We start from the raw sequence: 26,927 nt of genomic DNA, 5'->3' as shown, positions 1-26,927 counted from the left end.
AATGTGTATAATTGCAGGACATTTTCTGTGAAGCAAATTATTTGTTTACCTTTTGTTCATAAAATACCTTTTTAATCCCGGTGCTGCGTTAACGTGTAATCGTATAGCTAATAGGCTGCGTTTGTTGATCGACTGTGAGTGAAGCTACAGCAACCAATGAGATAATGGCTGGGGTCATATTTGCTAGTTTTTGCTGTTCTCCAAATAGCATTTTTTTTTGTTTTTAAATTGTATACATATGCAGTAAATGAGCTTCAATTTAAAAAAAATGTGGGTCATCAGACTCACCTGGACACCATCACTTCCCTGATTACCTTCCCTATAAATGTCTCTCCCTTTGGTTCCTTCCCCATCACTTCCCTTGGGAAGGTTGAACACCAGGTGGGCTGTTCTACTGGAGTTGTCGACCATAGGTATGATGATTTAGTAACTTATCATTAAATCCTATAATTTTGCTCCCGAGTCGAGCAGAAGTCTAAGGCTAGAGGCTAGAGGAGTCACTACAGACCCTTGTTTGAGTCCAGGCTGTATCACAACCGGCCGTGATTGGGAGTCCTATAGGGCGGCACACAATTGGCCCAGCGTCGTCCAGGGTTAGGGTTTGGCCGGGGTAGGCCGTCATTGTAAATAAGAATTTGTTCTTATCTGACTTGCCCAGTTAAATAAAGGTTCAATATTTGTATTTTTTTATCCACCCTGTCATAGCAATGTTCTTCTAGTTTTCGTTCAATTTACAGAGAAATTGCATGCCTATGTCTGAAAATTGTGAGCTTCCTCTTCCTGTGAGCTGGGGTAGGCCTATACAGTTGAAGTCGGAAGTTTACATACACTTAGGTTGGAGTCATTAAAAATCGTTTTTCAACCACTCCTCAAATTTCTTGTTAACAAACTATAGTTTTGGGAAGTCGGTTACATCTATTTTGTGCATGACACAAGTAATGTTTCCAACAATTGTTTACAGACAGATTATTTCACTTATAATTCACTGTATCACAATTCCAGTGGGTCAGAAGTTTACATACACTAAGTTGACTGTGCCTTTAAGCAGCTTGGAAAAATCAAGAAAATTATGACATGCCTATAGAAGCTTCTGATAGGCTAATTGACATCATTTGAGTCAATTGGAGGTGTACCTGTGGATGTATTTCAAGGCTTACCTTCAAACTCAGTGCCTCTTCGCTTGACATCATGGCAAAATCAAAAGAAATCAGCCAAGACCTCAGAAAAAATATTGTAGACCTCCACAAGTCTGGTTCATCCTTGGGAGCAATTTCCAAACGTCTAGGTTAGCCAAAGAAGGTAAACAAAAGGTAAACAAATAAGGTACCACGTTCAACTGTATAAACAATAGTACGCAAGTATAAACACCAAGGGACCACGCAGCCGTCATACCGCTCAGGAAGGAGACGCGTTCTGTCTCCTAGAGATGAACGTACTTTGGTGCGAAAAGTGCAAATCAATTCCAGAACAACAGCAAAGGACCTTGTGAAGATGCTGGAAGAAACAGCCACAAAAGGATCTATACCCACAGTCAAACAAGTCCTATATCGACAACCCAAAAGGCAGCTCAGCAAGGAAGAAGCCACTGCTCTAAAACCGCCATAAATAAGCCAGACTATGGTTTGCAACTGCACATGCGGACAAAGATCATACTTTTTGGAAAAATGTCCTCTGGTCTGATGAAACAAAAATAGAACTGTTTGGCCATAATGACCATCGTTATTTTTGGAGGGAAAAGGGGGAGGCTTGCAAGCCAAAGAATACTATCCCAACCGTGAAGCACAGGGGTGGCAGCATCATGTTGTGGGGGTGCTTTGCTGCTGGAGGGACTGATGCACTTCACAAAATAGATGGCATCATGAGGTTGGAAAATTATGTGGATATATTGACGCAACATCTCAAGACATCAGTCAAGAAGTTAAAGCTTGGTTGCAAATGGGTCTTCCAAATGGACAATGACCCCAAGCATACTTCCAACGTTGTGGCAAAATAGCTGAAAGACAACAACGTCAAGGTATTGGAGTAGCCATCACAAAACCCTGACCTCAATCCGATAGAAAATGCATGGGCAGAACTGAAAAAGCGTGTGTGCGAGCAAGGAGGCCTACAAGCCTGACTCAGTTACACCAGCTCTGCCCGGAGGAATGGGCCAAAATTCACCCAACTTATTGTGGGAAGCTTGTGAAAGGCTAAACAATTTATAGGCAATGCTATCAAATACTAATTGAGTATGTAAACTTCTGACCCACTGGGAAAGTGATGAATGTAACAAAAGCTGAAAGAAATCATTCTCTCTACTATTATTCTGACATTTCACATTCTTAAAATAAAGTGGTTATCCTAACTGACCTAAAACAGGGAATTTTTACTTGGATTAAATGTCAGGAATTGTGAAAAACTGAGTTTAAATGTATTTGGCTAAGGTGTATGTAAACTTCCAACTTCAACTGTATCTTTTTTATTTACTTTTTTTTACAGTACCCCAAACTGTGAGTACTGCAATGCGGCTTTGATTGAATTGAGCGTAGCTTTATTCATCTGTTCCAATGTGTTTCTATCAGGTAGCCTAACTCACAAGACAACTTGGGATGAGAAGTGCTTCAGAAGGGTTCAATAGCAACTCCATGGAATGGCATTGGTTGTTTAACAAAGACATTCTTAGAATAGAACTAAGTCCTGAAAAACAATAACAAATCTGGAGAAAAATGTAAATGATTAGTCACCATAAGCTGGTGGAGAACTTCTTAGAAGAGGATTAGTTTTTTTTTACCAGGTATGTTGACTGAGAGCACATTCTCATTTACAGCAATGACCTGGGGAATAGTTACAGGGGAGAGGACCTTTCGATAGGAATTCGAAAAGATACATCGTTCAAAACATTGCATGAAGGCTGCATCCCTTTTCATGCATAGCCTCAGGAAGTTTTACATGTGAAGTCTGCAAGTGCCCCTACAAGGTGCTTCACTTGTAGCACATGGTTACGAGAACAAGGTTAATACCTAGCTCTGTGTGTTTACGGGGAAGCTGAAAGTTAAGAGCTGTTCCTAGTTTTGCCATTGCAGTAGGTTTGTTATATACGCGGCTGTCTTAGGCCGACCTCTGTTAGAATCAATATTTGCCAAGGTTTCAAAGAATTTATGTCATAGCGAAATATCCGCTGTAGTTAACTTCCAGCCTAGGGTAGGACATATTCCCTACATATCAAGCAACTAAAACCTTTCTGTGCTTACACCTTATCTGGGCATGATGTTGTGGTATAATATGATCTAATGTAATAATCCAAAGCTGCATTAGACTCTGTACTGTACCATACTATGCTTCTGTTGTGTAAAATAAGTGATATTGTTTTTTATAGGCTGATGTTGTGGAACTGAAATCCAGAAGTGTTTCAGGGGCTCCAGATGGGCCACATTAATTGAACAAAGCTCGCTACGTACGCTTCACTTAAAAACCTGAAGGCTCTTTGAAAAATGAGTCTAAGTGATGGCTAACCTAGCAGATGGCAGATTCATTGCTGCAGAAGTGAAGAAAATAAAATAAGGGTTCTGCTTGGCAGTTGAACACCAGTGGTAGCTAGCATAATCGTCTGAATGTGACATATGAGGCACAGGGCAGTAACCAGCTCAGTGAAATCTCATTAAAGGAGAATAGAGGAAATATTGGTTTCAGTAAAATACCGTTTCTTTGCCCCAGTGCCATCTTTTATGGGGTTTGAACCATTAACTCTGACTGAAACAATAGAACTTTGTCCAACTTCTTTTGATTGGCGTGAGCTCGACAACTTCCCTCTCTGCATGCGAGGCAACCCGTTCAGGAAGCTTCGTCTACGGTTCTGACCACAGTAGAACTGGCTCCTGGCAGTAGTGATCAATGACGAAAGCCACATGGCAAGGGTGTCGAAAAACAAATACACAAGTGAAGGGGACACCAGTCAGATTTCCTATTTCATGGTACCTTGAATTCATTACGATCCCAACAAGGTTTGAAGGTGAATACTGTTTGTAGGTGAATACTGTTTGTAGGTGAATACTGTTTGTAGGTGAATACTGTTTGTAGGTGAATACTGTTTGTAGGTGAATACTGTTTGTAGGTGAATACTGTTTGTAGGTGAATACTGTTTGTAGGTGAATACTGCAAATTCCCCTAATGCTTATCAATGACCACACTGTGGTTTTCCAATTCCATTCATTCAAGTGGAATGACAGCGTGGGGAAGGCAAGTCTCAGTCATTTAGGAAAGCGTCAATGGTGAAAAATCTGCATCATTGGCCACCACGTTGCCTAGCAACAGCAGGCAGCCAGCCGCCTGTGATAGTTTGACACTTCCTTCTCACCGGAGCCACCAATGCTCCCACAAGCCTACCAGAAGATACTGATACACCATTGGATTTCCCTTTGGATATGCAATTTAAAGAGATGCTCCACACAAAATACAACCTAACGTTTTTTTTTTCTTCTCCTGAGTGATTTAACCACAGATAGGGTCTCTAATCATAGATTTTTATTTTAGCCAGTAAGTTGACTGAGAACACATTCTCATTTACAGCAACAACCTGTGGAATCGTTACAGGGGAGAGGAGGGGGATGAATGAGCTGGGGATGATTAGGTGGCCATGACGGTATAAGGGCCAGATTGGGAATTTAGCTTGGACACCGGGGTTAACACCCCTACAATTAGTGCCATGGGATCTTTAGTGACCACAGAGAGTCAGGACACCCGTTTTAACGTCCCCGACAAAAGACAACACCATACACAGGACAATGTCCCCAATCAGTGCCATGTTTTTTAGACCAGAGGAAAGAGTGGCCCTCCAACACCACTTCCAGCAGCATCTGGTCTTCCATCCAGGGACTGAACAGGACCAACCCTACTTAGCTTCAGAGGCAAGCCAGCAGTGGAATGCAGGGTAGTATGCTGCTGGCAATAAATACAATGAACACAAATAAATACACAACATGTAATGTGTTGGTCCCATGTTTCATGAGCTGAAATAAAAGATCCCAGAAATGTTCCATTCCATACACACAAAAAGCTTCTTTCTCAAACTTCCGTGCACACATTTGTTTACATCCCTGTTAGTAAGTATTTCTAATTTGCCAAAATAATCCTTCCACCTGACAGGTGTGGCATATCAAAAAGCTGATAAACAGCCTGATAATTACACAGGTGCACCTTGTTCTGGGGACAATAAAAGGCCACTTTAAAATGAGCAGTTTAGTCTCACAACACAATGCCACAGATGCCTCAAGTTTTGAGGGAGCCTGCAATTCGCATGCTGACTGCAGGAATGTCCACCAGAGCTGTTGCCAGAGAATTTAATGTTTATTTCTCTACCATAAGCCACCTCCAATGTAATTTTAGAGAATATGTCAGTAGGTCCAACTGGCCTCACAACCACAGACCCATGTGTAGCCACGCCAGCCTCCACATCCTAAGACTAGCCACCTGGACAGCTGATGAAACTGTGGGTTTGCACAACCAAATAATTTCTGCACAAACTGTCAGAAACTGTCTCAGGGAAGCTCATCTGCATGCTCGCCGTCCACACCAGGGTCTAGACATGACTGCAATTCGCCCTCGTCGTAACTGACTTCTGTGGGCAATTGCTCTCCTTTGCACAGCCATTGAAGAGAAGTGGGACAACATTCCACAGGCCACCCTTACAAAAAAAAGATTGCAGTTTTGAACTGCAGTCGACTGTAGTATTTTGGACACAGTAATTGCAGAACAACTGGTCTAAAGCACTGCATCTCAGTGTCATCTCAGACACTACAGTCCCTGGTTGGGTTCGAATCCAGGCTGTATCAAATCCGGCCGTGACTGTGAGTCCCATAGGGCCAATTGGCCCAGCGTCGTCCGGGTTTGGCCGGGGTAGAGCGTCATTGTAAATAATAATTTGTTCTTAACTGACTTGCCCGGTTAAATAAAAAGTTAAAGAAAAAATAAAAATAACAACTGCAGTTACACTGCAAAATTACTGCAGTAAAAAAAACAAGTGTTATTTTGGATGCAGTATTTGCAGCCGGGGCGTCCCGAACGCATTTTGAAATTGCATTTTTGTCCCTGACAGTTTTATCATTGAAATGTGGCAACAACGGTGTGCTTTCGAACCATGCGGACGCCTAAGAGTAGGCTGTTTGGAGTGTTCATCAAGACTTACATTTTTTAAAAATTTTAAGTAATGCCCCCCCCCCCCCTCTGACTGCAATATTTTTTCTTAAAGGCACAATCAACAGCCTGATCAACTCTATGCGAAGGAGATGTGAGATGTGTTGCTCTGCATGAGTCAAATGGTAGCAGGGCATAACACCCGCCACCTGCGGGTAGATTTAGGTATTGGCGGGTATGTATATGTATAGTTCACCAGCCACGTTAGCGGGTGGTGAATTTGCAGGGCTCTACGGTGAGAGCATTACATTAGCGAATAAAAAGTCAAAAAGTCAAGTATAAGCACATGTTCGAGTTAGGGTTAGAATCATGTTGCAGAAGCTGTTTCAAAGTCATTCTCCTGACTTGTTTCATAGCTGCTAATAGGCATCTTATATCCCACCTCTCGCAGAAACACTGCTTGGCAGCGGAGGTGTCGCAAGGAGTGAAAGTGCTGATATACTGTATTCATTTTTGGAGGTGCTGTGCACAGGCATAAACGTTGGTATAATTTACTCAAAAATCTACAAAGTGCGACTTTGTCCTCGTGTATCTTGGCTATTTACATTTTTTTGCTCACAAACTTGTTTGTTTTTCAACATTAGTTTGAGTCTGCTACTTCAACTGATTGTGAAGTAAAGGTCCCTTCTCTTACACACACACCGACACGTGACAGGACTAGAGTGGCCCGTTACCACGGAAACATCCCGCCCTTAAAGGGGCAGGAGAAAATGTTGTCTGATATTTTGATTAAAAGACTCAGGTCACAAAAAATGAAATACAATTGAATATACCACATTACTTCTTACAAATACATTTATTTTACAAACATTACAAAGCATGGTCATCCATTAGTTTTTTTTTATGTAATTATGTCCCCAAAAATATTTTGGCTGTGAAAAAAATCTGAGTGGTTGATATATATTTTGAATCTACCTGCCACAGTGGCTGGTGGACCACAACGTTAAATGGTAGTCACACCAGATACTGACTGGTTTTCTGACCCACACCCCAATTTTTAAAGGTATATGTGACCAACAGGTGCACATCTGTATTCCCAGTCATGTGAAATCCATAGATTAGGGCCTAATGAATTCATTTCAATTGACTGATTTCCTTATAGGAACTGTAACTCGTAAAAATCTTAGAAATTGTTGCATGTTGTGTTTATATTTTTGTTGCTTTTTCACATTAACTTAACCATCTTTTCAAATTCCAAACAATCGCCCATCTTGTTTCTGCAATTCTGAGCAATGTCACTTGCTTCAAGTGAGTTTCCTGAAACATTTCTATTATCTAACTAACCTTAGGCTTGGAGCTCATAATCTTCTCAACAGAGGGGGAATTCACAGGGATTATGCCCACTCACAGTCACCACATGGTAGGCTCCATGGATGGATTATGGAGTACACAATGTCCTTTTTCACATTCAAGTCAGTACACATTACCACACCACACTGAATACTGACATCTACATTGTATATTAAGATTTCATTCCAAATGGCACCCTATCCTTTTACAGTGCACTACTTTTGAGCAGAGCACTATGGCTCCTGGTAAAAGGAAGTACACTATATATAGGGAATAGAATGCTATTTGGGACAGTCTAATTCCTCTTTAAAGCTGTGATGGCATTTACTTACAATGTACTGTACCCACTAGTCATATGTATTAAAATGAATACTGGTAACCATCATGGTTAATAGATTAATAGTTCAAATCAACTGTTTGTTGTCTATGGCATTTTCCTAAAAAGTGTTAACTATGTATAACAGTTTCTGGTGGGAGTGGATACATTCCAATTGGCACCCTAATCACTATATAGTGCACTACTTTTGATCACCGCCAATAGGGCTCTGGTTCTATTCAAATGATTCCACAAAGACAGGGTCACATAACATGGAAAAAAAAATATTTATTTCAACCGAAGACATTTGGTAATCTACAAGCCAACACTGGATGTCAATTCATGAGGGATGGAAGTGTACAAAAAAAAAAAAAAAGCACAAAAAAAAACCCATCAGATATGTAAAACAACAAAAAAAATTAACATTACTGAGCAGAGTGAATTCCCTGATGTTGAAATTCATTTGTGGTGAGCATTGGCTGAGAGTAGATTCATGCTGACGTACCCTGGTCAATACCACTTTGGCCGACACTCGCATTGTATTGCAAACTTCATATTGTTCACACACACACACACACACACACACACACACACACACACACACAAACACACACTCTTGTGCTTTTCAGTTGTCACAAAACATTGTATGACACTCTCATTTAGACTTAGTATTTGGGAAAACTTCTCTCTCTCCCCCGCCCCCCAGTACATTTCTAATAATGGTGAATAAATATTACCACAATTATTTATCATATGGTGAATTCTTTTTTTGGGGGGGGGGGGGGGGGGGGGGGGGTTGAACATTCCAATCAATCTGAAATAAACTAAGAGTACAAAAAAGTTACAAAAGACAAACAATAAATTAGAATACCTCAGGTTGTGGCACACAAGGAATATGGTATATACAAACAAAACACTTGAGGGAAGGACCGCCAACAATCAGTGTGATACTTTTATTATATGAGTTCGAGGCCCAGTGACTCTTCTTTCCTCATCAATACTGGTATTAGTTTTAATCCAAATAAGTGAACCAAACCCCCATTTCATTATTTACATTTTCAATGACAGAGGCATCAATTGAAAACAAATTATTAATTTGATAAATTAAAGGACTTTTTGAAGACTTCATTTTTTTTGATTTTGAATATTTTCTCTTTACTTCTTGTTAAAATTCTTAAAATATTCTACCCTAATCCATAAACTACACCCTATCCTACCCATAGACTACCCCCTATTCTACCTAAATACATAAACTACCCTCTAGCCTACCCTAACCCATAGAGACCTCACCCTATCCTATGCCAAACCACATCCTATTCTACCCTAACCCATACAAACTACACCCTAGCCTGCCCTAACCCATACAGACTACACCCTATCCTACCCATACATACTACACCCTATCCTACACCTAACCCACAGAGACTACACCCTAGCCTACCCTAACCCATAGAGATTACACCCTAGCCTACCCTAACCCATAGAGACTACACTCTATTCTATGCTAAACCACAGAGACTACATCCTATTCTACCCTAACCCATACAAACTACACCCTATCCTACCCTAACCCATAGAGACTACACCCTATCCTACCCTAACCCATAGACTACACTATATATCCTACCCCAAACCATAGACTACACCATATATCCTACCCCAACCCATAGACTACACCATATATCCTACCCCAAACCCATAGACTACACCATATATCCTACCCCAACCCATAGACTACACCATATATCCTACCCCAACCCATAGACTACACCATATATCCTACCCCAAACCATAGACTACACCCTATATTAGACCACACCATATCCTACCCCAAACCATTTACAACACCAGTGCAATATCATACACGCGTCATGTTTAAAATAATGGAAAATATGCCTCTGAACCTGAACAAAATGTCTTGGAGCTAAACAGTAGGATGTCAACCTGTGTGTCAATGGTAATCATACTGTCCTTTGTTTTGCACAAACATTGGAGTTGTCTAGGCATCTTCAATGACCAAGTAATTTCATAGACAAAAGATAACATTTGCTTTGATAAGTTATTCTTTACTCTTAGAATGTGCATGAGTTCATGAACTCGGCCACATGGTCAAGTTTTTACAGACAACTTTGAGTTTGGGTTCGCCTCGATGCCAGATTGCAACATTGAATGCTTTATAGATTCTGTTACCCACACCAGTACCTAGTCCTTAACCACCAGAAGCTAGTCCTTAACCACCAGTAGCCAGCACTGTACCATCAGTAGCTAGTTCACCAGTAGCCAGCACTGTACCACCAGTAGCCAGCACTGCACCACCAGTAGCCAGCACTGCACCACCAGTAGCCAGCACTGCACCACCAGTAGCCAGCACTGCACCACCAGTAGCCAGCACTGTACCACCAGTAGCCAGCACTGTACCACCAGTAGCCAGCACTGTACCACCAGTAGCCAGCACTGTACCACCAGTAGCCAGCACTGTACCACCAGTAGCCAGCACTGTACCACCAGTAGCCAGCACTGTACCACCAGTAGCCAGCACTGTACCACCAGTAGCCAGCACTGTACCACATAGCTAAAGGTCTTTACATTTTACTGCACAGCATATACTCATATAGCCCAGGCTTATTGAAATCAAGTTTACCAAAACATTTACAGTAGAATGTCGAGTGAAATGCCAGTTCATGCCATTTCAACATCAGTTATTGTTCTACTGAACAATTATCATGAAAATAAAGACAAGGAATGGGAACTGGAACGATGTAAACAACAGCGAAGTAACAATCACATTTCCTATTGGAGTGGAATTCACTTGAGGCAGTCAAAAAAAAAAAAAAAAATATTCGTCAGCAGAAAAAATATAATTCCATATGCTCTACAGACATTTTGGCACCCAAGGGCCATAGCAAGCCACTTTTCACAAACGTGGTCACCCACCATTCTGACCGCCAAACCAGACAAAACTATATATAAAAAGAAATATGTTAATAATAAAAATAAAACAAAAATCTACATTTTGTACTTGTAGGTTCCAGACCTTTAAACACTGAATTGACAAAACCCCACAGACCCCCCCCCCCCAAAAAAAAACTCACATCAAAAAATAATAATTTGAAGAGAAGAAGCGTTTTACACTTTGAACTTGCAGAGATGAGGATCATGCTTTTTGCGTCTGGCTTAAGTTGGAAGGGTGAGGTACACTAAAACTGAAGCGCTGCTGTCCTTTTGACTGTCGTCCTCCGTGGGAGAGGGCCGATGGACAGACAGGCAGAGGGGGGGAGCAGCCTCATTCCAATGGCGTGACAAAAACTGTCCATGTATTTGTGGCGCGAGGAGAGTTGAGAGGGCTGAGGCGGAGAGAAGGGGGGGGTCGATAGTGGGCTCATTGGGAGGAGCAAAGGAGGGCAGACAGAGCGGAAGGACAGGAGGCGAACATCATCCCCTAGTCCAATATTGGGGAGGGAGGATGAGGGAAGCAGTCACTGAAGGCAGACATGGAGACCAGGATGAAAAACATCAACATGAAGGAACCTAGAGGGAAGACAAACAGGCAAGGTTTAAACAACTGTCTGAAACCAAACAGTCTTCAGATAAGTTAAATGACCGTCTTTTAAGACATATTCCTAAAATACAGGCCACATCTCCCATACATGGCACATTACCAGAGTACATGACAAACATCTACATTCATTTAGGCCAAATATGACCATTTTATTTTAAATAAGACAACAAAAAAATATTGTTTTAATGTTTTTCACTCCTTCAGCTATTCAAAGCAGAGTCAATGTTACAGTCTCTGAGCTCTTACCGTGAAGCTGCCCCTCCATGTTATCCTGCTTTTGTGTCCACCAGTTGCAGCTGCACATTCACAGGCATGGCCTCTCCGCCGTATCCACCTTTTGACTGCATTTGGTTTTGAATGGAGTTCACCTGTGGAGGAAGTAAACAGTATGTTAAAGACAAGATGATGGACAACTGCTAACCTTGTTGAAGCAATACCCACATGTATCTATTAACCTGCTAACCTTGTTGAAGCAATACCCACATTTATCTATTAACCTGCTAACCTTGTTGAAGCAATACCCACATTTATCTATTAACCTGCTAAACCTGTTGAAGCAATACCCACATTTATCTATAAACCTGCTAACCTTGTTGAAGCAATACCCACATTTATCTATAAACCTGCTAACCTTGTTGAAGCAATACCCACATTTATCTATTCATCTGCTAACCCGAACATTTAAATTACATTGTCATCTAGCAGACGCTCCCATTCAGGGCGACCCACAGGAGCAACCAGGGTCAAGCACACTGCCAAAGGGCACAAGGACAGTTCCCCCCCACCCAGTCGAATCGGGGACCCGAACCAGCGACCTCTCAGCCACTGGCCCAAGCTCCCAAACCTCTAGTTTGTGTGCATGTGTGGCACTATTTACATGTGTATGTCCGTGTGCATACAAGTGCTTGCTTGGCATCAGGCAAAAAGGCATTGGATGTAACAACGTTCCTGTTTAGCATCAGTTTAAACTATTTTTTCGTTTTGTTCATTTAGACTTAATTTTTTGGTTTTTAATCTTTGAACATCATTCCCAGCAACTTCACTCCCACATCCCCGACCCTCAGTTTCCCTCAACACACCAAGTATTCAGACCCTTTCCTGAGACTTGAAATTGACCTCCGGTGAATCCTGTTTCCATTGATCATCATTGAGATGTTTCTACAACTTGATTGGTGTCCACCTGTGGTAAATTCAATTGATTGGACATGATTTGGAAAGGCACACCACACAGTTGACAGTGCATGTCAGAGCAAAAAAAGCCATGAGGTCGAGGGAACTGTCCGTAGAGCTCTGAGACAGGATTGTGTCGAGGAACAGATCTGGGGAAGGGTACCAAAAAATGTCTGCAGCATTGAAGGTCCAAGAACACAATGGTCTCTATCATTCTTAAATGGAAGAAGTTTGGAACCACCAATATCCATCCTAGAGCTGCCCGCCCAGCCAAACTGAGCAATCAGGGGAGAAGGACCTTGGGTCAGGGAGGTGACCAAGAACTGGTCACTCTGACAGACCTCCAGAGTTCCTCTGTGGAGATGGGAGAATCTTCCAGAAGGACAACCATCTCTGCAGCACTCCACCAATCAGGCCTTTATCGTAGACTGGCCAGACGGAAGCCACTCCTCAATAAAAGGCACATGACAGCCCGCTTGGAGTTTGCCAAAAGGCACCTAAAGGATCCTCAGATCATGAGAAACAAGATCCTCTGGTCTGATGAAACCAAGATTGAACTCTCTGGCCTGAATGCCAAATGTCACATCTGGAGGAAACCTGGCACCATCCCTACCGTGAAGCATGGTGGTGGCAGCTTCATGATGTGGGGATGGTTTTCAGTGGCAGGGACTGAATTGTCAGGATTGTTTGAAATATGAACGAAGCAAAGTACAGAGAGATCCTTGATGAAAACCTGCTCAAGAGCGCTCAGGACCTCAGACTGTGGCAAAGGGTTACCTTCCAACAGGACTGGTACATCTGGTACCGGGGGACCTGCAGATGAGTTGTGAGGCCTGTAGGTGTCCTAGAGCAAAACAACCGACATGTGTTCAACAGTTCCACCTTTCCAGAGGGGTCATATGAGTGTGTAGCCCAAACTTCTCGGACGCTACAGACCGAAGTTGGTACATCGGCTGTACCGACTTCAGACGAGTCCCAAGACACTTGTGTACAGCACAATGGAGAACACCATTCGTGAGTCTCATCTTTCCATAAATGGGTCATAATAGTGCAATCTTTAAATCATAATGAATAGTCTTTAAATCATACTGTAGTCAATCATAATGAATAGTATATAAATGAATAGTTTTTAAATCATCGTAGTGTCTTTAAATCCTAATGAATAGTCTTTAAATAATAATGTATAGGTCTATACTTATCCCATCTTGGTGGCTAATGATTGACATCCCATCACATTCCCATTATGCATTGCTTCCTCTGCACGGCTTCCATTGCTTCCTCTTACCGAGTTCATGCCACTGAAGATGTCTCCCGATCCCACGTGGGATGTGTGGACAAAATTAGTGGGCTCCCCGATCATACTCCTGTCGATGCGCCTCCGCCGCTTCTGCAAGAGGGGGAGGAAAAGGATACATTCACCATCCGTCTTTTTCTACCCAAGGTCCATCTGGGAATTGTTTTTTATTCTATGACAAGGATAAGAGTTTCAGTTTACCATTACGTTTAATGTTAAACCAATTTCCTATGTTCAGCTTCCAAGGGGTTTGTGCATCAGTGAAGCAAGCAACAGAATCTATCGCTATGTACACATGCCTGAGCTGTATGGAATACAAGCCAGTGGGTGAATCCTTTCTCTCCCAGTAAAAAGGAATTTGCCCTCTCTCTCAGTGCTGGTGCCTCTGATGTATTTAATGTAAACATACATTTTTCCCACTCTGACAACCAAAATAAACTTGACTCTTTAGCGAAGGATAATGAACTGTGCTTGTAATGAATTGTCAGAGCGAGTCAGCTAGCAGGCATCACAGCATGCACAATATAGGCCTATTCTGGCAACATTAGCAGTGTGTGATTAGATGGCATTGCTCGTGGTGTTCTGACTTGTTACATAGTTGATGAAGGTTGTAACCTATGCCGTGAGGCCCTTTAGTACACATTGTAACACTACTGTAAAAATATCAACAGTTCCTGAAAAGCTATTGTCCTTCCCTTCACGTCATACTGCTGTAAAGAATCAGTAACTAAAATCGGTAACTACTTGAACGCCACACATCCAGTTGCTATGACAACTGCTTTCTGATAACCGAGGTGCTGTGAGGTCTGCCATTTTCCTCAGTCTACACACGTCACTGGTCACAGAGACAAATATCATGTCATGGTAGCATCACACATACACACACCACAGGACCATCTTCAAAGCCATCGTCAAAGACTGATTCCACTATAGTGGTGAATAAAATTCAGACAAACATGCTTGTGAATGCCCATGTAAACCAATGTTTCAATCACACCTTTTCCTCAGAGTGCGGTAAGCCACGAAAAACACCGGGTCTCGCCCTTAGCCCCATCGTCAATAAAGGATTTATGATAAACGGCCAAATCCCTTTCGTGGGATACAGCAGTGCTGCGTGAGTCCTAGGTCTGCAGCTGTGATTGCTCCTTCACTTGCAAATCTCACTCAGCGAGCTGGAGCACTGGTCTAGGGGTGAGGGGTCACTGGCAGGTCTGTTTACACTGCGCTCCAGTGTTTTACTACAGGGAAGCCTCGTTACACTGCGCTCCAGTGTTTTACTACAGGGAAGCCTCGTTACACTGCGCTCCAGTGTTTTACTACAGGGAAGCCTCGTTACACTGCGCTCCAGTGTTTTACTACAGGGAAGCCTCGTTACACTGCGCTCCAGTGTTTTACTACAGGGAAGCCTCGTTACACTGCGCTCCAGTGTTTTACTACAGGGAAGCCTCGTTACACTGCGCTCCAGTGTTTTACTACAGGGAAGCCTCGTTACACTGCGCTCCAGTGTTTTACTACAGGGAAGAGCTGGAATTCCAGACTGAGCACAATGACAGGAAATCCTTCCGTTTCCCTCTCAGACATTCCCCAAATCTGCGTTGCAGAATATTAGCATCCTTGGGTACTTCAAAGCGGCTCACTGAGATTACACTGACATTCCAAAAATGGAGAAATGAGCTCAAAGCTGACACAAAAAACATACTTGTTCATTGTTGTTGCAATGCAAAATGCCCTTGATCTTGGGTTTAACTGGAGAGGGAAGCCAAGTTGGTTCTCAGGGAAAAGGTAGGCTATACTTCATACTATGACAAAAATTGCTCGATTGGCCAACATCTCTAGACTATACACTACTAGGAGACAAACTGTAGCCTACATTTGAACCCAAACATATGGGACATCCATGCTTCATGGGTATCAATCCCCCCACCTTCGTATAATATGTATTTTCAAAGAACATCAGAGGTTTACAGCAAAATAGCATGCTGCTTCCACTATCCCCCAAAACAATTAGCCTCAACATATTTCCTGGGGTTGGCCTATTAACCTTTCTGCAGCGCATGGCTTTGAGACGAAGGATAAATAAAAATGCACTGACATTTAAGGTATCGTCTGTTTACTGGCTGTGTCCCTTAAGGACAACCTATTTAAAATGTACTACTTTTGGGCCCATAGGCTCTGGTCAAAAAGTAGTGCACTATATAGGGAATGGGGTGCCATTTTGGGACACAGCCTATGAAAATGTACTGACGGTTCCCCACCAAGTGCTTTGATGTGCTTTCAACCCCAAATTATTTTTTAGCTTAATAGCATACAACGGTGAAGTCCAAAAAACGAATATCTTCCTATTAGCGAGTTCTAATCCCCTAAGAGCTAGACCAGTTGCTCCATCATTGACGCCAGCAAAAGCCGTTCAAATCTTTTGCTGACCCCCAGATAAACAAACCAATGTTTCTGGTCACAACTCAGGAAACTAACACGATCCACTAGTGGTTCCCGACCCAACATAGAGTCCATAACATACTTCTACCTCAGGCTAACCGTTTCTCAGGCTAATGTTTACAACCCAGGAAACACTTTCTGTCATAGTGGAAGTACACCACATGACCAAATGTATGTGGACACCTGCTCGTCAAACATCTCATTCCAAAATCATGGGCATTAATATGGAGTTGGTTCCCCCTTTGCTACTATGACAGCCTCCACTCTTCTGGGAAGGCTTTTCCACTAGATGTTGGAACATTGCTGTGGGGACTTGCTTCCATTCAGCCACAAGAGCATTAGTGAGGTTGGGCACTGATGTTGGGCGATTAGGCCTGGCTCACAGTTGTGTCAAGAAGCAGTGCGATTTCGGAGGACGCACGGCACTCGACCTTCGCCTCTCCCGAGTCCGTACGGGAGTTGCAGCGATGGGACAAGACTAACTACCAATTAGATACCACGAAATTGGGAATAAAACATATTTTAAAAAGTATTTGATAGGGTCAGGGCTCTGTGCAGGCCAGTCAAGTTCTTCCACACCGATCTCAACCAACAAGTTCTGTATGGAACTTTGCTTTGTGCACAGGGGGCATTGTCATGCTGAAACAGGAAAGGGCTTTCCCCAAACTGTTGCCACAAAGTGGGAAGCATAGAATCGTCCAGAATGTCATTGTATGCTGTAGCGTTAAGATTTCTCTTCACTGGAACTAAGGGGCCTAGCCTAAAGCATGAAAAACTGCCCCAGAACATTATTCCACCTCCACCAAACTTTACAGTGTGCACTATGCATTCAGACCGGTAGTGTTCTCCTGGTTTCCACCAAACCCAGATTCGGCCGCCAGACGGTGAAGCGTGATTCATCACGCCAGAGAACGAGTTTTCACTGCTCCAGAGTCCAATGGTGGCGAGCTTTACACCACTCCAACTGACATTTGGCATCACGCATGGTGATCTTAGGCTTGTGTGCACATGCTCAGCCATTACATGAAGCTCCAGACAAAACAGTTACTGTGCTGACGTTGCTTTCAGAGGCAGTTTGGAACTCGGTAGTGACTGTTGCAACCGAGGACAGATGATTGCGATTTTTATGCGCTGCGTGCTTCAGCACTCGGCGGTGCCGTTCTGTGAACTTGTGGCCCTACCACATCACGGCCGAGCTGTTGTTTCTCCTAGACGTTTCCACTTCACAATATCAGCACTTAGTGTACCGGGGCAGCTCTAGCAGGGCAGGAACTTGACAAACTGACTTTTTTTGGAAAAGTGGTATCCTATGACGGTGCCACGTTGAAAGTCAGAGGTCTTCAGTAAGGCCACTCTACTGCCAATTTTTGTCTATGGAGATTGTATGGCTGTGTGCTCGATTTTATACACCTGTCAGCAACAAGTGTGGCTGAAATAGACAAATCCACTAATTTGAAGGGGTGTCCACATACTGATATGTTTGTGTTATAGTGTAATGCACTGTTACTGGGACTGACTGTGCCGTTGGTCATGTTGGCCCCAAGCATGGTGGAAAGAGTCTGCAGGGCATGGCTGGAGCAGTGCTGTGTGGCTTTCCTGCCTTGTCAGTGAAACTCACCATAACGAGATTCCAATGGCTCATTAGTGAGATTTCCATGGGCTTCCAAGCGCCGGGAATCAACCTCCGTTAGCAGTTTGAGAGCCTGTCAGTTTAACAGTACTGCCGAGCCGGTTGAGGAGAGGGTCAAAACGGAGTACTAAATATATAATTGAGGCCTGGTGTCGGGACAAGCCAGGACGGCTCCCCTTCTCCTCTACTTTCACAGGCCACACTTTCATACTTATTCATACATAAAAAAAAAACGATCTAATGTAGTCTGAAGGAGCATTTTTATGAAAAAAAAAAAGCTCTAGAAGTGTGTATGTATGGGAAAGAGAGAGCGTGAGAGTCAGACAGAGAAAGAGAGAGAAAGACACACACAGACAGCCAGCCAGCCAGAGAGACAGCCAGAGAGACTGACTCAGAGTGCTAGTGAGATCATCTATAGATCAACAGTAATAACAAAGACTAGCCCCTACATGTCAGATGTCAGCAGCACTACCAGGACTATCATTTCTCTCATTTGAGAGTTCACAAGAGTTTTACGGTTCAAGACCATAAAGGCTGAGCAGTTGAGTATAAACAAAACTATAGACCCAGTGTACATTATGACTCATTTGATAAATATGGTTTCATAGTTTTCCAGTTTGTGAGCACAGGAAATAAAAGTTGGAAGCTCCTGTGTCAAATGGCAATCTGTTAGCCTAGCGACGGAACACTATCTGTTGCTAGGGAGGAGTCATAACGTTCTCATCGTGATCATGACACCATGGACCTCTTGAGTACGTTTCCATGGTATTAAGTGGGTTATTGAATGACATGTTAATGTAATTATATCTGGCCGGCGAAACAATGAGGTGCTTAATTTCCGCTCCAGTGTTTTCACTCACAGAAGGGCTTAAGACGGTCCTGAAAAAGATGAAAGCTACAAGTTACAGTGTTCCTCAGGATCTAAACCTAATCTCAAGAAACCTTTGAGAATAATAAGATTCAAATAGGTTAGTTTTCCTGTAATATAGGCTATGACATAACCAAATGAGCTTTGTCTATTTATCTCAATTAGTATTTCAGATGACAAAACAGTAATTCAACCTTCCAGGTTTATTTTGCCCAGTTCATCCAACACTATGATCCAGACTGTCTGGTGTGGCTTGCATGTTCAGGACTTCCGTTCAGCATGACCTTTGTGCTCATTGAACACAATATTGAGCATGATGGAACCCGGCAGCAGCATATGGTGGGTGGCCTCAGGTCAGAATTAGCCATAGTAAACTGTGATCTAGATAGCAATGATGTCAAATCCAGGGTACTAACCGCAATTCTCACCATTTGATTATCTTGAAGTCCAACATAGTTCTAATTAAACCACAACATTATGAAGCTCCGACTACTGGTTTGTGTCCTGATTTAGAAACACATATATCTTTACTTCTAGCTGGTTTGTATCCTGATTTAGTTCTACATAGCTTTCATTTTAGCCAAAGGTTCGAGGCAGGGGCGGCCAACCCTCCACCAGGGGAGCTACTGGCTTTTGTTCCAGCCCTGCTCTAACCCATCTGACTAATAAGCAGTGGTCCATCAGGACCTGAATCAGTTAGAGCAAAGCTTGCAGACCCAGTAGTTCTCTAGGAGGGTTGGCCAGACATCAAAAATATTCCTAATTGGAGATGGGCCTGGTAGACCTAGAGTTTTGTAGGATTTTTAGAGTACCTTGTCCTAGACTGGTCAACTTCACTAGTCCTCCACTCCTTGTTGGAGTGGCTAAATTACCCTGGGAAACGTTCCCTTGGAAAGGCTATTTAACAGAACCCATGATAACTAACGCAACTTAGATCCTATGGCGAGCTCTACCCGCTCACCAAATACAAAACAAATACTTTGCAGCACAGAATGCTAATAGCCTTGCCTATAATACCCAGGAAATAGTTAGTGCCTTCAGAAAGTACTCCTACCCCTTGACTTATTCCACAATTTGTTGTGTTACAGCCTGAATTCAATTGATTAAATATATATATTTTAAAAATCACTTCTCTACACACAATACCCCATAAACTGTATTAAAAAAAGAAAAACAGAAATATCTACAAGTATTCACACCCCTTGAGTCAATACATGTTAGCATCACCTTTGGCAGCGATTACAGCTGTGAGTCTTTCTGGGTAAGTCTAAGAGCTTTGCACACCTGTATTGTACAAAATTCTTCAAGCTCTGTCAAGTTGGTTGTTGATCATTGCTAGACAGCCATAGATTATCAAGCCGATTTAATTTAAAACTAGGCTATACACACACACACACACACACACCCCCCCCCCCCCCCCCGGCCACTCAGGAATAGGGCTGTTGCGGGGACCGTATTACTGCCACACCGGCGGTCAAATTCCACATGACCACGGTAATTAGGCTTCTCCAAGCTCTGATGCTGATCATTAGTAGCCTACCAAACTTGCTAACTGCCTGGTACTCAGCGCTCTATTGTCCCTCTAATCACTCTGACATCAATGCAAATGTAATGAAAATCTAATAAAAACACATCATGAGAGCCCATGAGCTCATTTTGTGCAACATTTCTATAGGTTTTGTAAATGCAGGAGAAAACAGAGTGATGGCTGCTAATAAAAAGAGGAGGATCCATCAGCTTTCTATAGGCTAGGCCTACTGTAGTATCTTGAATAGATCAACATATAATTGGAGGACACAGGATGTAATCTTTACTTGTCATTTATTAGGAACTGATTTACACCACTATCTATCATGGAGACCAATACTCAACTATCTTTATTGCTCACAGAACGGTCACCAATCTAGGACCGGTGATAGCGCTGCCTATTGATTAGATGAGCCAGCATCATTTTCCACTCTATAACAGCTACTATATTTGTTTCTCAACTTTCGTAATATTAAGCACTTTGCGTCTCTTTACAACAGGAGTAGAGCCTACCTGGCTCGCATGAAAATAAACCATTCGCTATTTAAGTGCATAGATATGTATTTTTTCCCGCTGCCTCGTTTCCCGCTGCCTCGTTTCCCGCTGCCTCGTTGCATGGTAACAAATGTCACAAACAGTACAAGTCAAAAGTTTGACACCTACTCATTCAAGGGGTTTTCTTAATTTGACCATTTTCTACATTGTAGAATAATAGTGAAGACATCAAAACTATGAAATAACATATATGGAATCATGTAGTAACAAAAACAGTGTAAAACAAAGCAAAATATTTAATATTTGAGATTCTTCAAAGTAGCCACCCTTTGCCTTGATGACAGCTTTTCACACTCTTGGCATTCTCTCAACCAGCTTCATGAGGTAGTCACCTGAAATACATTTCAATTAACAGGTGTGCCTTGTTAAAAGTTAATTTGTCGAATATCTTTCCTTCTTAATGCATTTGAGCCAATCAGTTGTGTGGTATCAACGAAGGGGTGGTATACAGAAGATAGCCCTATTTGGTAAAAGACCAAGTCCATATATGGCAAGAACAGTTCAAATAAGCAAAGAGAAACAGTCCATCATTACTTTGAGACATGAAGGTCATTCAATGCGGAAAATGTCAAAAACTTTTAAAGTTTCTTCAAGTGGAGTCGCCAAAAACATCAAGCTCTATGATGAAACTGTCTCTCATGGGGACCACCACAGGAAAGGAAGACCCAGAGTTACCTCTAATTAACTTATCCTCTGCAGCAGAGTTAACTGCACCTCAGATTGCAGCACAAATAAATGCTTCACAGAGTTCAAGTAACAGACACATCTCAACATCAACTGTTCATAGGAGACTGCGTGAAATCAGGCCTTCATGGTCAAATTGCTGCAAAGAAACCACTACTAAAGGACAACAATAAGAAGAATAGAGTTGCTTGGGCCAAGAAACACGAGCAATGGACATTAGACCGGTGAAAATCTGTCCTTTGGTCTGATGAGTCCAAATTTGAGATGTTTGGTTCCAACCGTTGTGTCTTTGTGAGACGCACTGTAGGTGAACGGATGATCTCCGCATGTGTGGTTCTCACCGTGAAGCATGGAGGAGGTGTGATGATGCTCTGCTGGCGGAACTGTCTGATTTATTTAGAATTCAAGGCACACTTAACCAGCATGGCTACCACAGAATTCTGCAGGGATACGCCATCCTATCTGGTTTGCCCTTAGTGGGACTATTGTTTATTTTTTCAACAGGATAATGACCCAAAACACACCATCGGGCTGTGTAAAGGGCTATTTGACCAAGGAGAGTAATGGAGGGCTGCATCAGATTACCTGGCCTCCACAACCACCCAACCTCAACCCAATTGAGATGGTTTGGGATGAGCTGGACCGCAGAGTGAAGGAAAATCAGCCCAAAAGTGCTCAGCATATGTGGGAACTCCTTCAAGACTGTTGGAAAAGCATTCCTCATGAAGCTAGAGAATGCCAAGAGTAACAAAGCTGTCATCAAGGCAAAGGGTGGGTACTTTGAAGAATCTCAAATATATTTTGATTTGTTTAACACTTTTTGGTTACTACATTATTCCATATGTGTTATTTTATAGTTTAGAGGACCTATTTATTTGTTAACCGCTCAACACAGAATAGCAGCATGTGCGCACTCCCTCAAATGCTATTATTTTCTTCTGAAATAGACGACATTTTCTTCATATGATGCTTCTTTAGACCCGTCTAAAATAAATAATGGATTTACTGTGAAGGTGTAGGCTGTGTTACATGGATTTACTGTGAAGGTGTAGGCTGTGTTACATGGATTTACTGTGAAGGTGTAGGCTGTGTTACATGGATTTACTGTGAAGGTGTAGGCTGTGTTACATGGATTTACTGTGAAGGTGTAGGCTGTGTTACATGGATTTACTGTGAAGGTGTAGGCTGTGTTACATGGATCTACTGTGAAGGTGTAGGCTGTGTTACATGGATCTACTGTGAAGGTGTAGGCTGTGTTACATGGATCTACTGTGAAGGTGTAGGCTATGTTACATGGATCTACTGTGAAGGTGTAGGCTATATTACATGGATCTACTGTGAAGGTGTAGGCTATATTACATGGATCTACTGTGAAGGTGTAGGCTGTTACATGGATCTACTGTGAAGGTGTAGGCTATGTTACATGGATCTACTGTGAAGGTGTAGGCTGTGTTACATGGATCTACTGTGAAGGTGTAGGCTGTTACATGGATTTACTGTGAAGGTGTAGGCTATATTACATGGATTTATTACTTTATTAAAATGGCTTGTAGGCTATGAGTGGAAGCCAGGAGATGCTAAATGTGTTTATGTTAATTAACGGTAAATTACCGTGAGACCGACAGTTATTTTCTTGACAATCACCGACTGACAACATTTCGTGACCGCCACAGCCCTACTCAGGAACATTCAATGTGGTCTTCGTAAGCAACTCCAGTGTATGTTTAATGTTGTTGTACTGCTGAAAGGTGAATTTGTCTCCCAGTGTCTGTTGGAAAGCAGACTAAGCCAGGTTATCCTCTAGGATTTTGCCTGTGCTTAGCTCTATTCTGTTTATTTTTATCATAAAAAGACTCCCTAGTCCTTGACTAGGACAAGCACACCCATAACATGAAGCTTGAACATATGAAGAGTGGTTCTCTGATGTGTTGCGTTGGATTTGCCACAAACATACCGCTTTGTATTCAGGACATGAAATTAATTTCTTTGCCACATTTTCTGCAGTTTTACTTTAGTGTCTTATTGCAAAACAGAGGCATGTTTTGAAATAGGGTTTTTAATGTACAGGTTTCCATTTCACTCTCATTTAGGTTAGTATTGTGGAGTAACTACAATGTTGTTGATCCATCCTCGGTTTTCTCCCATCACAGCCATTCAACTCTAACAGTAATAAAGTCCCCATTGGCCAAATAGTGAAATCCCTGTGCGGCTTCCTTCCTCACCGGCAACTGAGTTAGGAAGGATGCACGTATCTTTGTAATGACTGGGTGTATGGATACGCCATCCAAATTAATTAATAACTGCACCATGCTCAAAGGGATATTCAATATCTGCTTCATTTTTTAAAAACCTATCTACCAATAGGTGCCCTTCTTTGTGAGGCATTGGAAAACCTCCCTGGGTCTTTGTGGTTGAAACTGTGTTTGAAATGCACTGCTTGACTGAGGGACCTTACAGATAATTATGTGTGAGGTACAGAGATGTGTAGTCATTCAAAATGTTATCATGTTAAAAACTATTATTGCACGAAGAGTGAGTCCATGCAACTAATTATGTGACTTGTTAAGCACACTTTTACTTATTAACTTATTTAGGCTTGCCATAATAAAGGGGTTGAAAAAAATCTAAATCAAATTATTTGTCACATGCGCCGAATACAACAGAATACAACCTTACAGTGAAATGCTTACAAGCCCTTAACCAACAACGCAGTTAAGAAAAATAAGTGGTAATTAAAAAAATAGATATGTAAAAAAAGAAAAATAAATAATTAAAGAGCAGCAGTAAAATAATAGTAGCGATGCTATATACAGGGGGTGCCGGTACAGAGTCAATGTGTGGGGGCACAGATTAGTCGAGGTAACATGTACATGTAGGTAGAGTTATTAAAGTGACTATGCATAGATAATAACCAGAGAGAAGCAGCAGCATAAAAGAGAGGGTGGGACAATGCAAATAGTCTGGGTAGTCATTTGATTAGCTGTTCAGGGGTCTTATGGCTTGGGCGTAGAAGCTGTTAAGAAGCCTTTTGGACGTAAACTTGGTGCTCCGGTACCGCTTGCCGTGCGGTAGCAGAGAGAACAGTCTATGACTAGGGTGGCTGGAGTCTGACAATTTTTAGGGCCTTCCTCTGACATCGCCTGATATAGAGGTCCTGGATGGCAGGAAGCTTGGTCCCTGTGATGACTGGGCCGTACACACTACCCTCTGTAGTGCCTTGTGGTCGGAGGCTGAGAAGTTGCCATTCCAGGCTGTGATGCAACCAGATTCTCTCGATGGTGCAGCTGCAGAACCTTTTTGAGGATCTGAGGACCCATGACAAATCTTTTCAGTCTCCTGAGGGGGAATAGGCTTTGTCGTGCCCTATTCATGACTGTCTTGGTATGTTTGGACCATGATAATTCGTTGGAGATGTGGACACCGAGGAACTTGAAGCTCTCAATTTGCTCCACTCCGCTCCCGTCTAAGAGAATGGAGGCGTGCTCGGTCCTCCTTTTCCTGTAGTCCACAATCATCTCCTTTGTCTTGATCACGTTGAGGGAGAGGTTGTTGTCATGGCACCAATTGGCCAGGTCTCTGACTTCCTCCCTATAGGCTCTCTCATAGTTGTCGGTGATCAGGCTGTTGTGTCGACAGCAAACTTGGTGTTGGAGTCGTGCCTGGCCATGCAGTCATGGGTGAACAGGGAGTACAGGAGGGGTCTAAGTATACACCTCTCAGGGGCTCCAGTGTTGAGGATCAATGTGGCAGATGTGCTGTTACCTACCCTTACCACCTGGGGGCGACCCATCAGGAAGTCCAGAATCCAGTTGCACATCAAGGCATTCAGTCCCAGGGTCCTTAGCTTAGTGATGAGCTTTGAGGGCACTATGGTTTGAACGCTGAGCTGTAGTGAATGAATAGCATTCTCAAATAGGTGTTCTTTTTGTACAGGTGGGAAAGGGCAGTGTGGAGTGCAATAGAGATTGCATCATCCGTGGATCTGTTGGGGCGGTACGGCAAATTGGAGTGGGTCTAAGGTTTCTGGGATAATGGTGTTGATGTGACCCATGACCTGCCTTTCAAAGCACTTCACGGCTACAGACGTGAGTGCTATGGGTCGGAAGTCATTTAGACATGTAACCTTCGTGTTCTTGGGAACAGGGACTATGGTGGTCTGCTTGAAACATGTTGGTATTACAGACTCAGGTCAGGGAGAGTTTGAAAATGTCAGTGAAGACACTTGCCAGTTGGTCAGCGCATGCTCGGAGTACACGTCCTGGTAATCCGTCTGGCCCCGCAGCCTTGTGAATGTTGACCTGTTTAAAAGGTCTTACTCACGTCGGCTACGGAGAGCGTGATCACACAGTCGTCCAGAACAGCTGATGCTCTCATGCATGCTCGTCTGGTATGCTTGCGTCACTGGGCAGCTCGCGGCTGTGCTTACCTTTGTAGTTTGTAATAGCTTGCAAGCCCCGTCACATGTGACAAGCGTCGGAACCGGTGTAGTACGATTCAATCTTAGTCCTGTATTGACGCTTTGCCTGTTTGATGGTTCGTCGGAGGGCATAGCGGGAGTTCTTATAAGCATGCGGGTTAGAGTCCAGCTCCTTGAAAGCGGCAGCTCCACCCTTTAGCTCAGTGCGGATATTGCCTGTAATCCTTTGTTTCTGTTTGGGGTATGTATGTACTGTCACCGTGGGGACGATGTCATCGATGCACTTACTGATGAAGCCAGCGACTGATGTGGTGTACTCCTCAATGCCATCGGAAGAATCCCGGAACATATTCCAGTCTGTGCTAACAAAACAGTCCTGTAGCTTAGCTTCTGCGTCCTCTGACCACTTCTTTATTTACAGAGTCACCTGTGCCTCCTGCTTTACTTTCTGCTTGTAAGCAGGAATCAGGAAGATAGAATTATGGTCAGATTTGCCAAATGGAGGGCTTTGTATGCGTCTCTGTGTGTGGAATAAAGGTTGTCTAGAGTTTTTTTCCCCTCTGGTTGCACATGTGACATGCTGGTAGAAATGAGGTAAAACGGATTTAAGTTTCTCTGCATTAAAGTCCCAGGCACTTAGGAGCGCCGCCTCTGGATGAGCATTTTCCTGTTTGCTTATGGCTTTAAACAGCTCATTGAGTGCAGACTTAGTGCCAGCATCGGTGGTAGATCGACAATTACGAAGAATATAGATGACAACTCTTGGCAAATAGTGTGGTCTACAACTTATGAGATACTCTACCTCAGGTGAGCAATACCTCGAGACTTCCTTAATATTAGATTTTGTGCACCAGCGGTTTACAAATATACACAGACCGCCACCCCTCGTCTTACCGGAGCCAGCTGTTCTTGCTGATGCAGCGTAAACACCGCCAGCTGTATGTTATCCATGTTGTCGTTCAGCCAAGACTCGGAGAAACATAAGATATTACAGGATATTCATAAATCGTAGC

The 26,927-nt window shown here is 42.8% G+C and overlaps 1 protein-coding gene across 2 annotated transcripts in view; it reads right to left on the bottom strand.

The window, feature by feature from the left end:
• Positions 1-8,037: 8,037 nt before the first annotated feature.
• Positions 8,038-26,927, bottom strand: part of cdc42se2 (CDC42 small effector 2) — a 73,855-nt gene continuing 54,965 nt past the window's right edge. For both annotated transcript variants that reach the window (XM_036976701.1, XM_036976700.1), the window contains 3 exons: positions 13,789-13,890; positions 11,580-11,701; positions 8,038-11,302 (listed from right to left, as the gene is read on the bottom strand). In XM_036976701.1, coding sequence (XP_036832596.1) covers positions 11,600-11,701; positions 13,789-13,890 — 204 coding nt within the window. In that variant the 3' untranslated portion in view covers positions 8,038-11,302; positions 11,580-11,599. The remainder of the gene's footprint in view (positions 11,303-11,579; positions 11,702-13,788; positions 13,891-26,927) is intronic.

The sequence above is a fragment of the Oncorhynchus mykiss genome, chromosome 5 (assembly GCF_013265735.2).
Source record: "Oncorhynchus mykiss isolate Arlee chromosome 5, USDA_OmykA_1.1, whole genome shotgun sequence".
In the NCBI taxonomy this organism is placed as follows: domain Eukaryota; kingdom Metazoa; phylum Chordata; class Actinopteri; order Salmoniformes; family Salmonidae; genus Oncorhynchus; species Oncorhynchus mykiss.
Note: the sequence above shows the minus strand (reverse complement) of the source record. Positions and strands in the feature narration are given on the sequence as shown.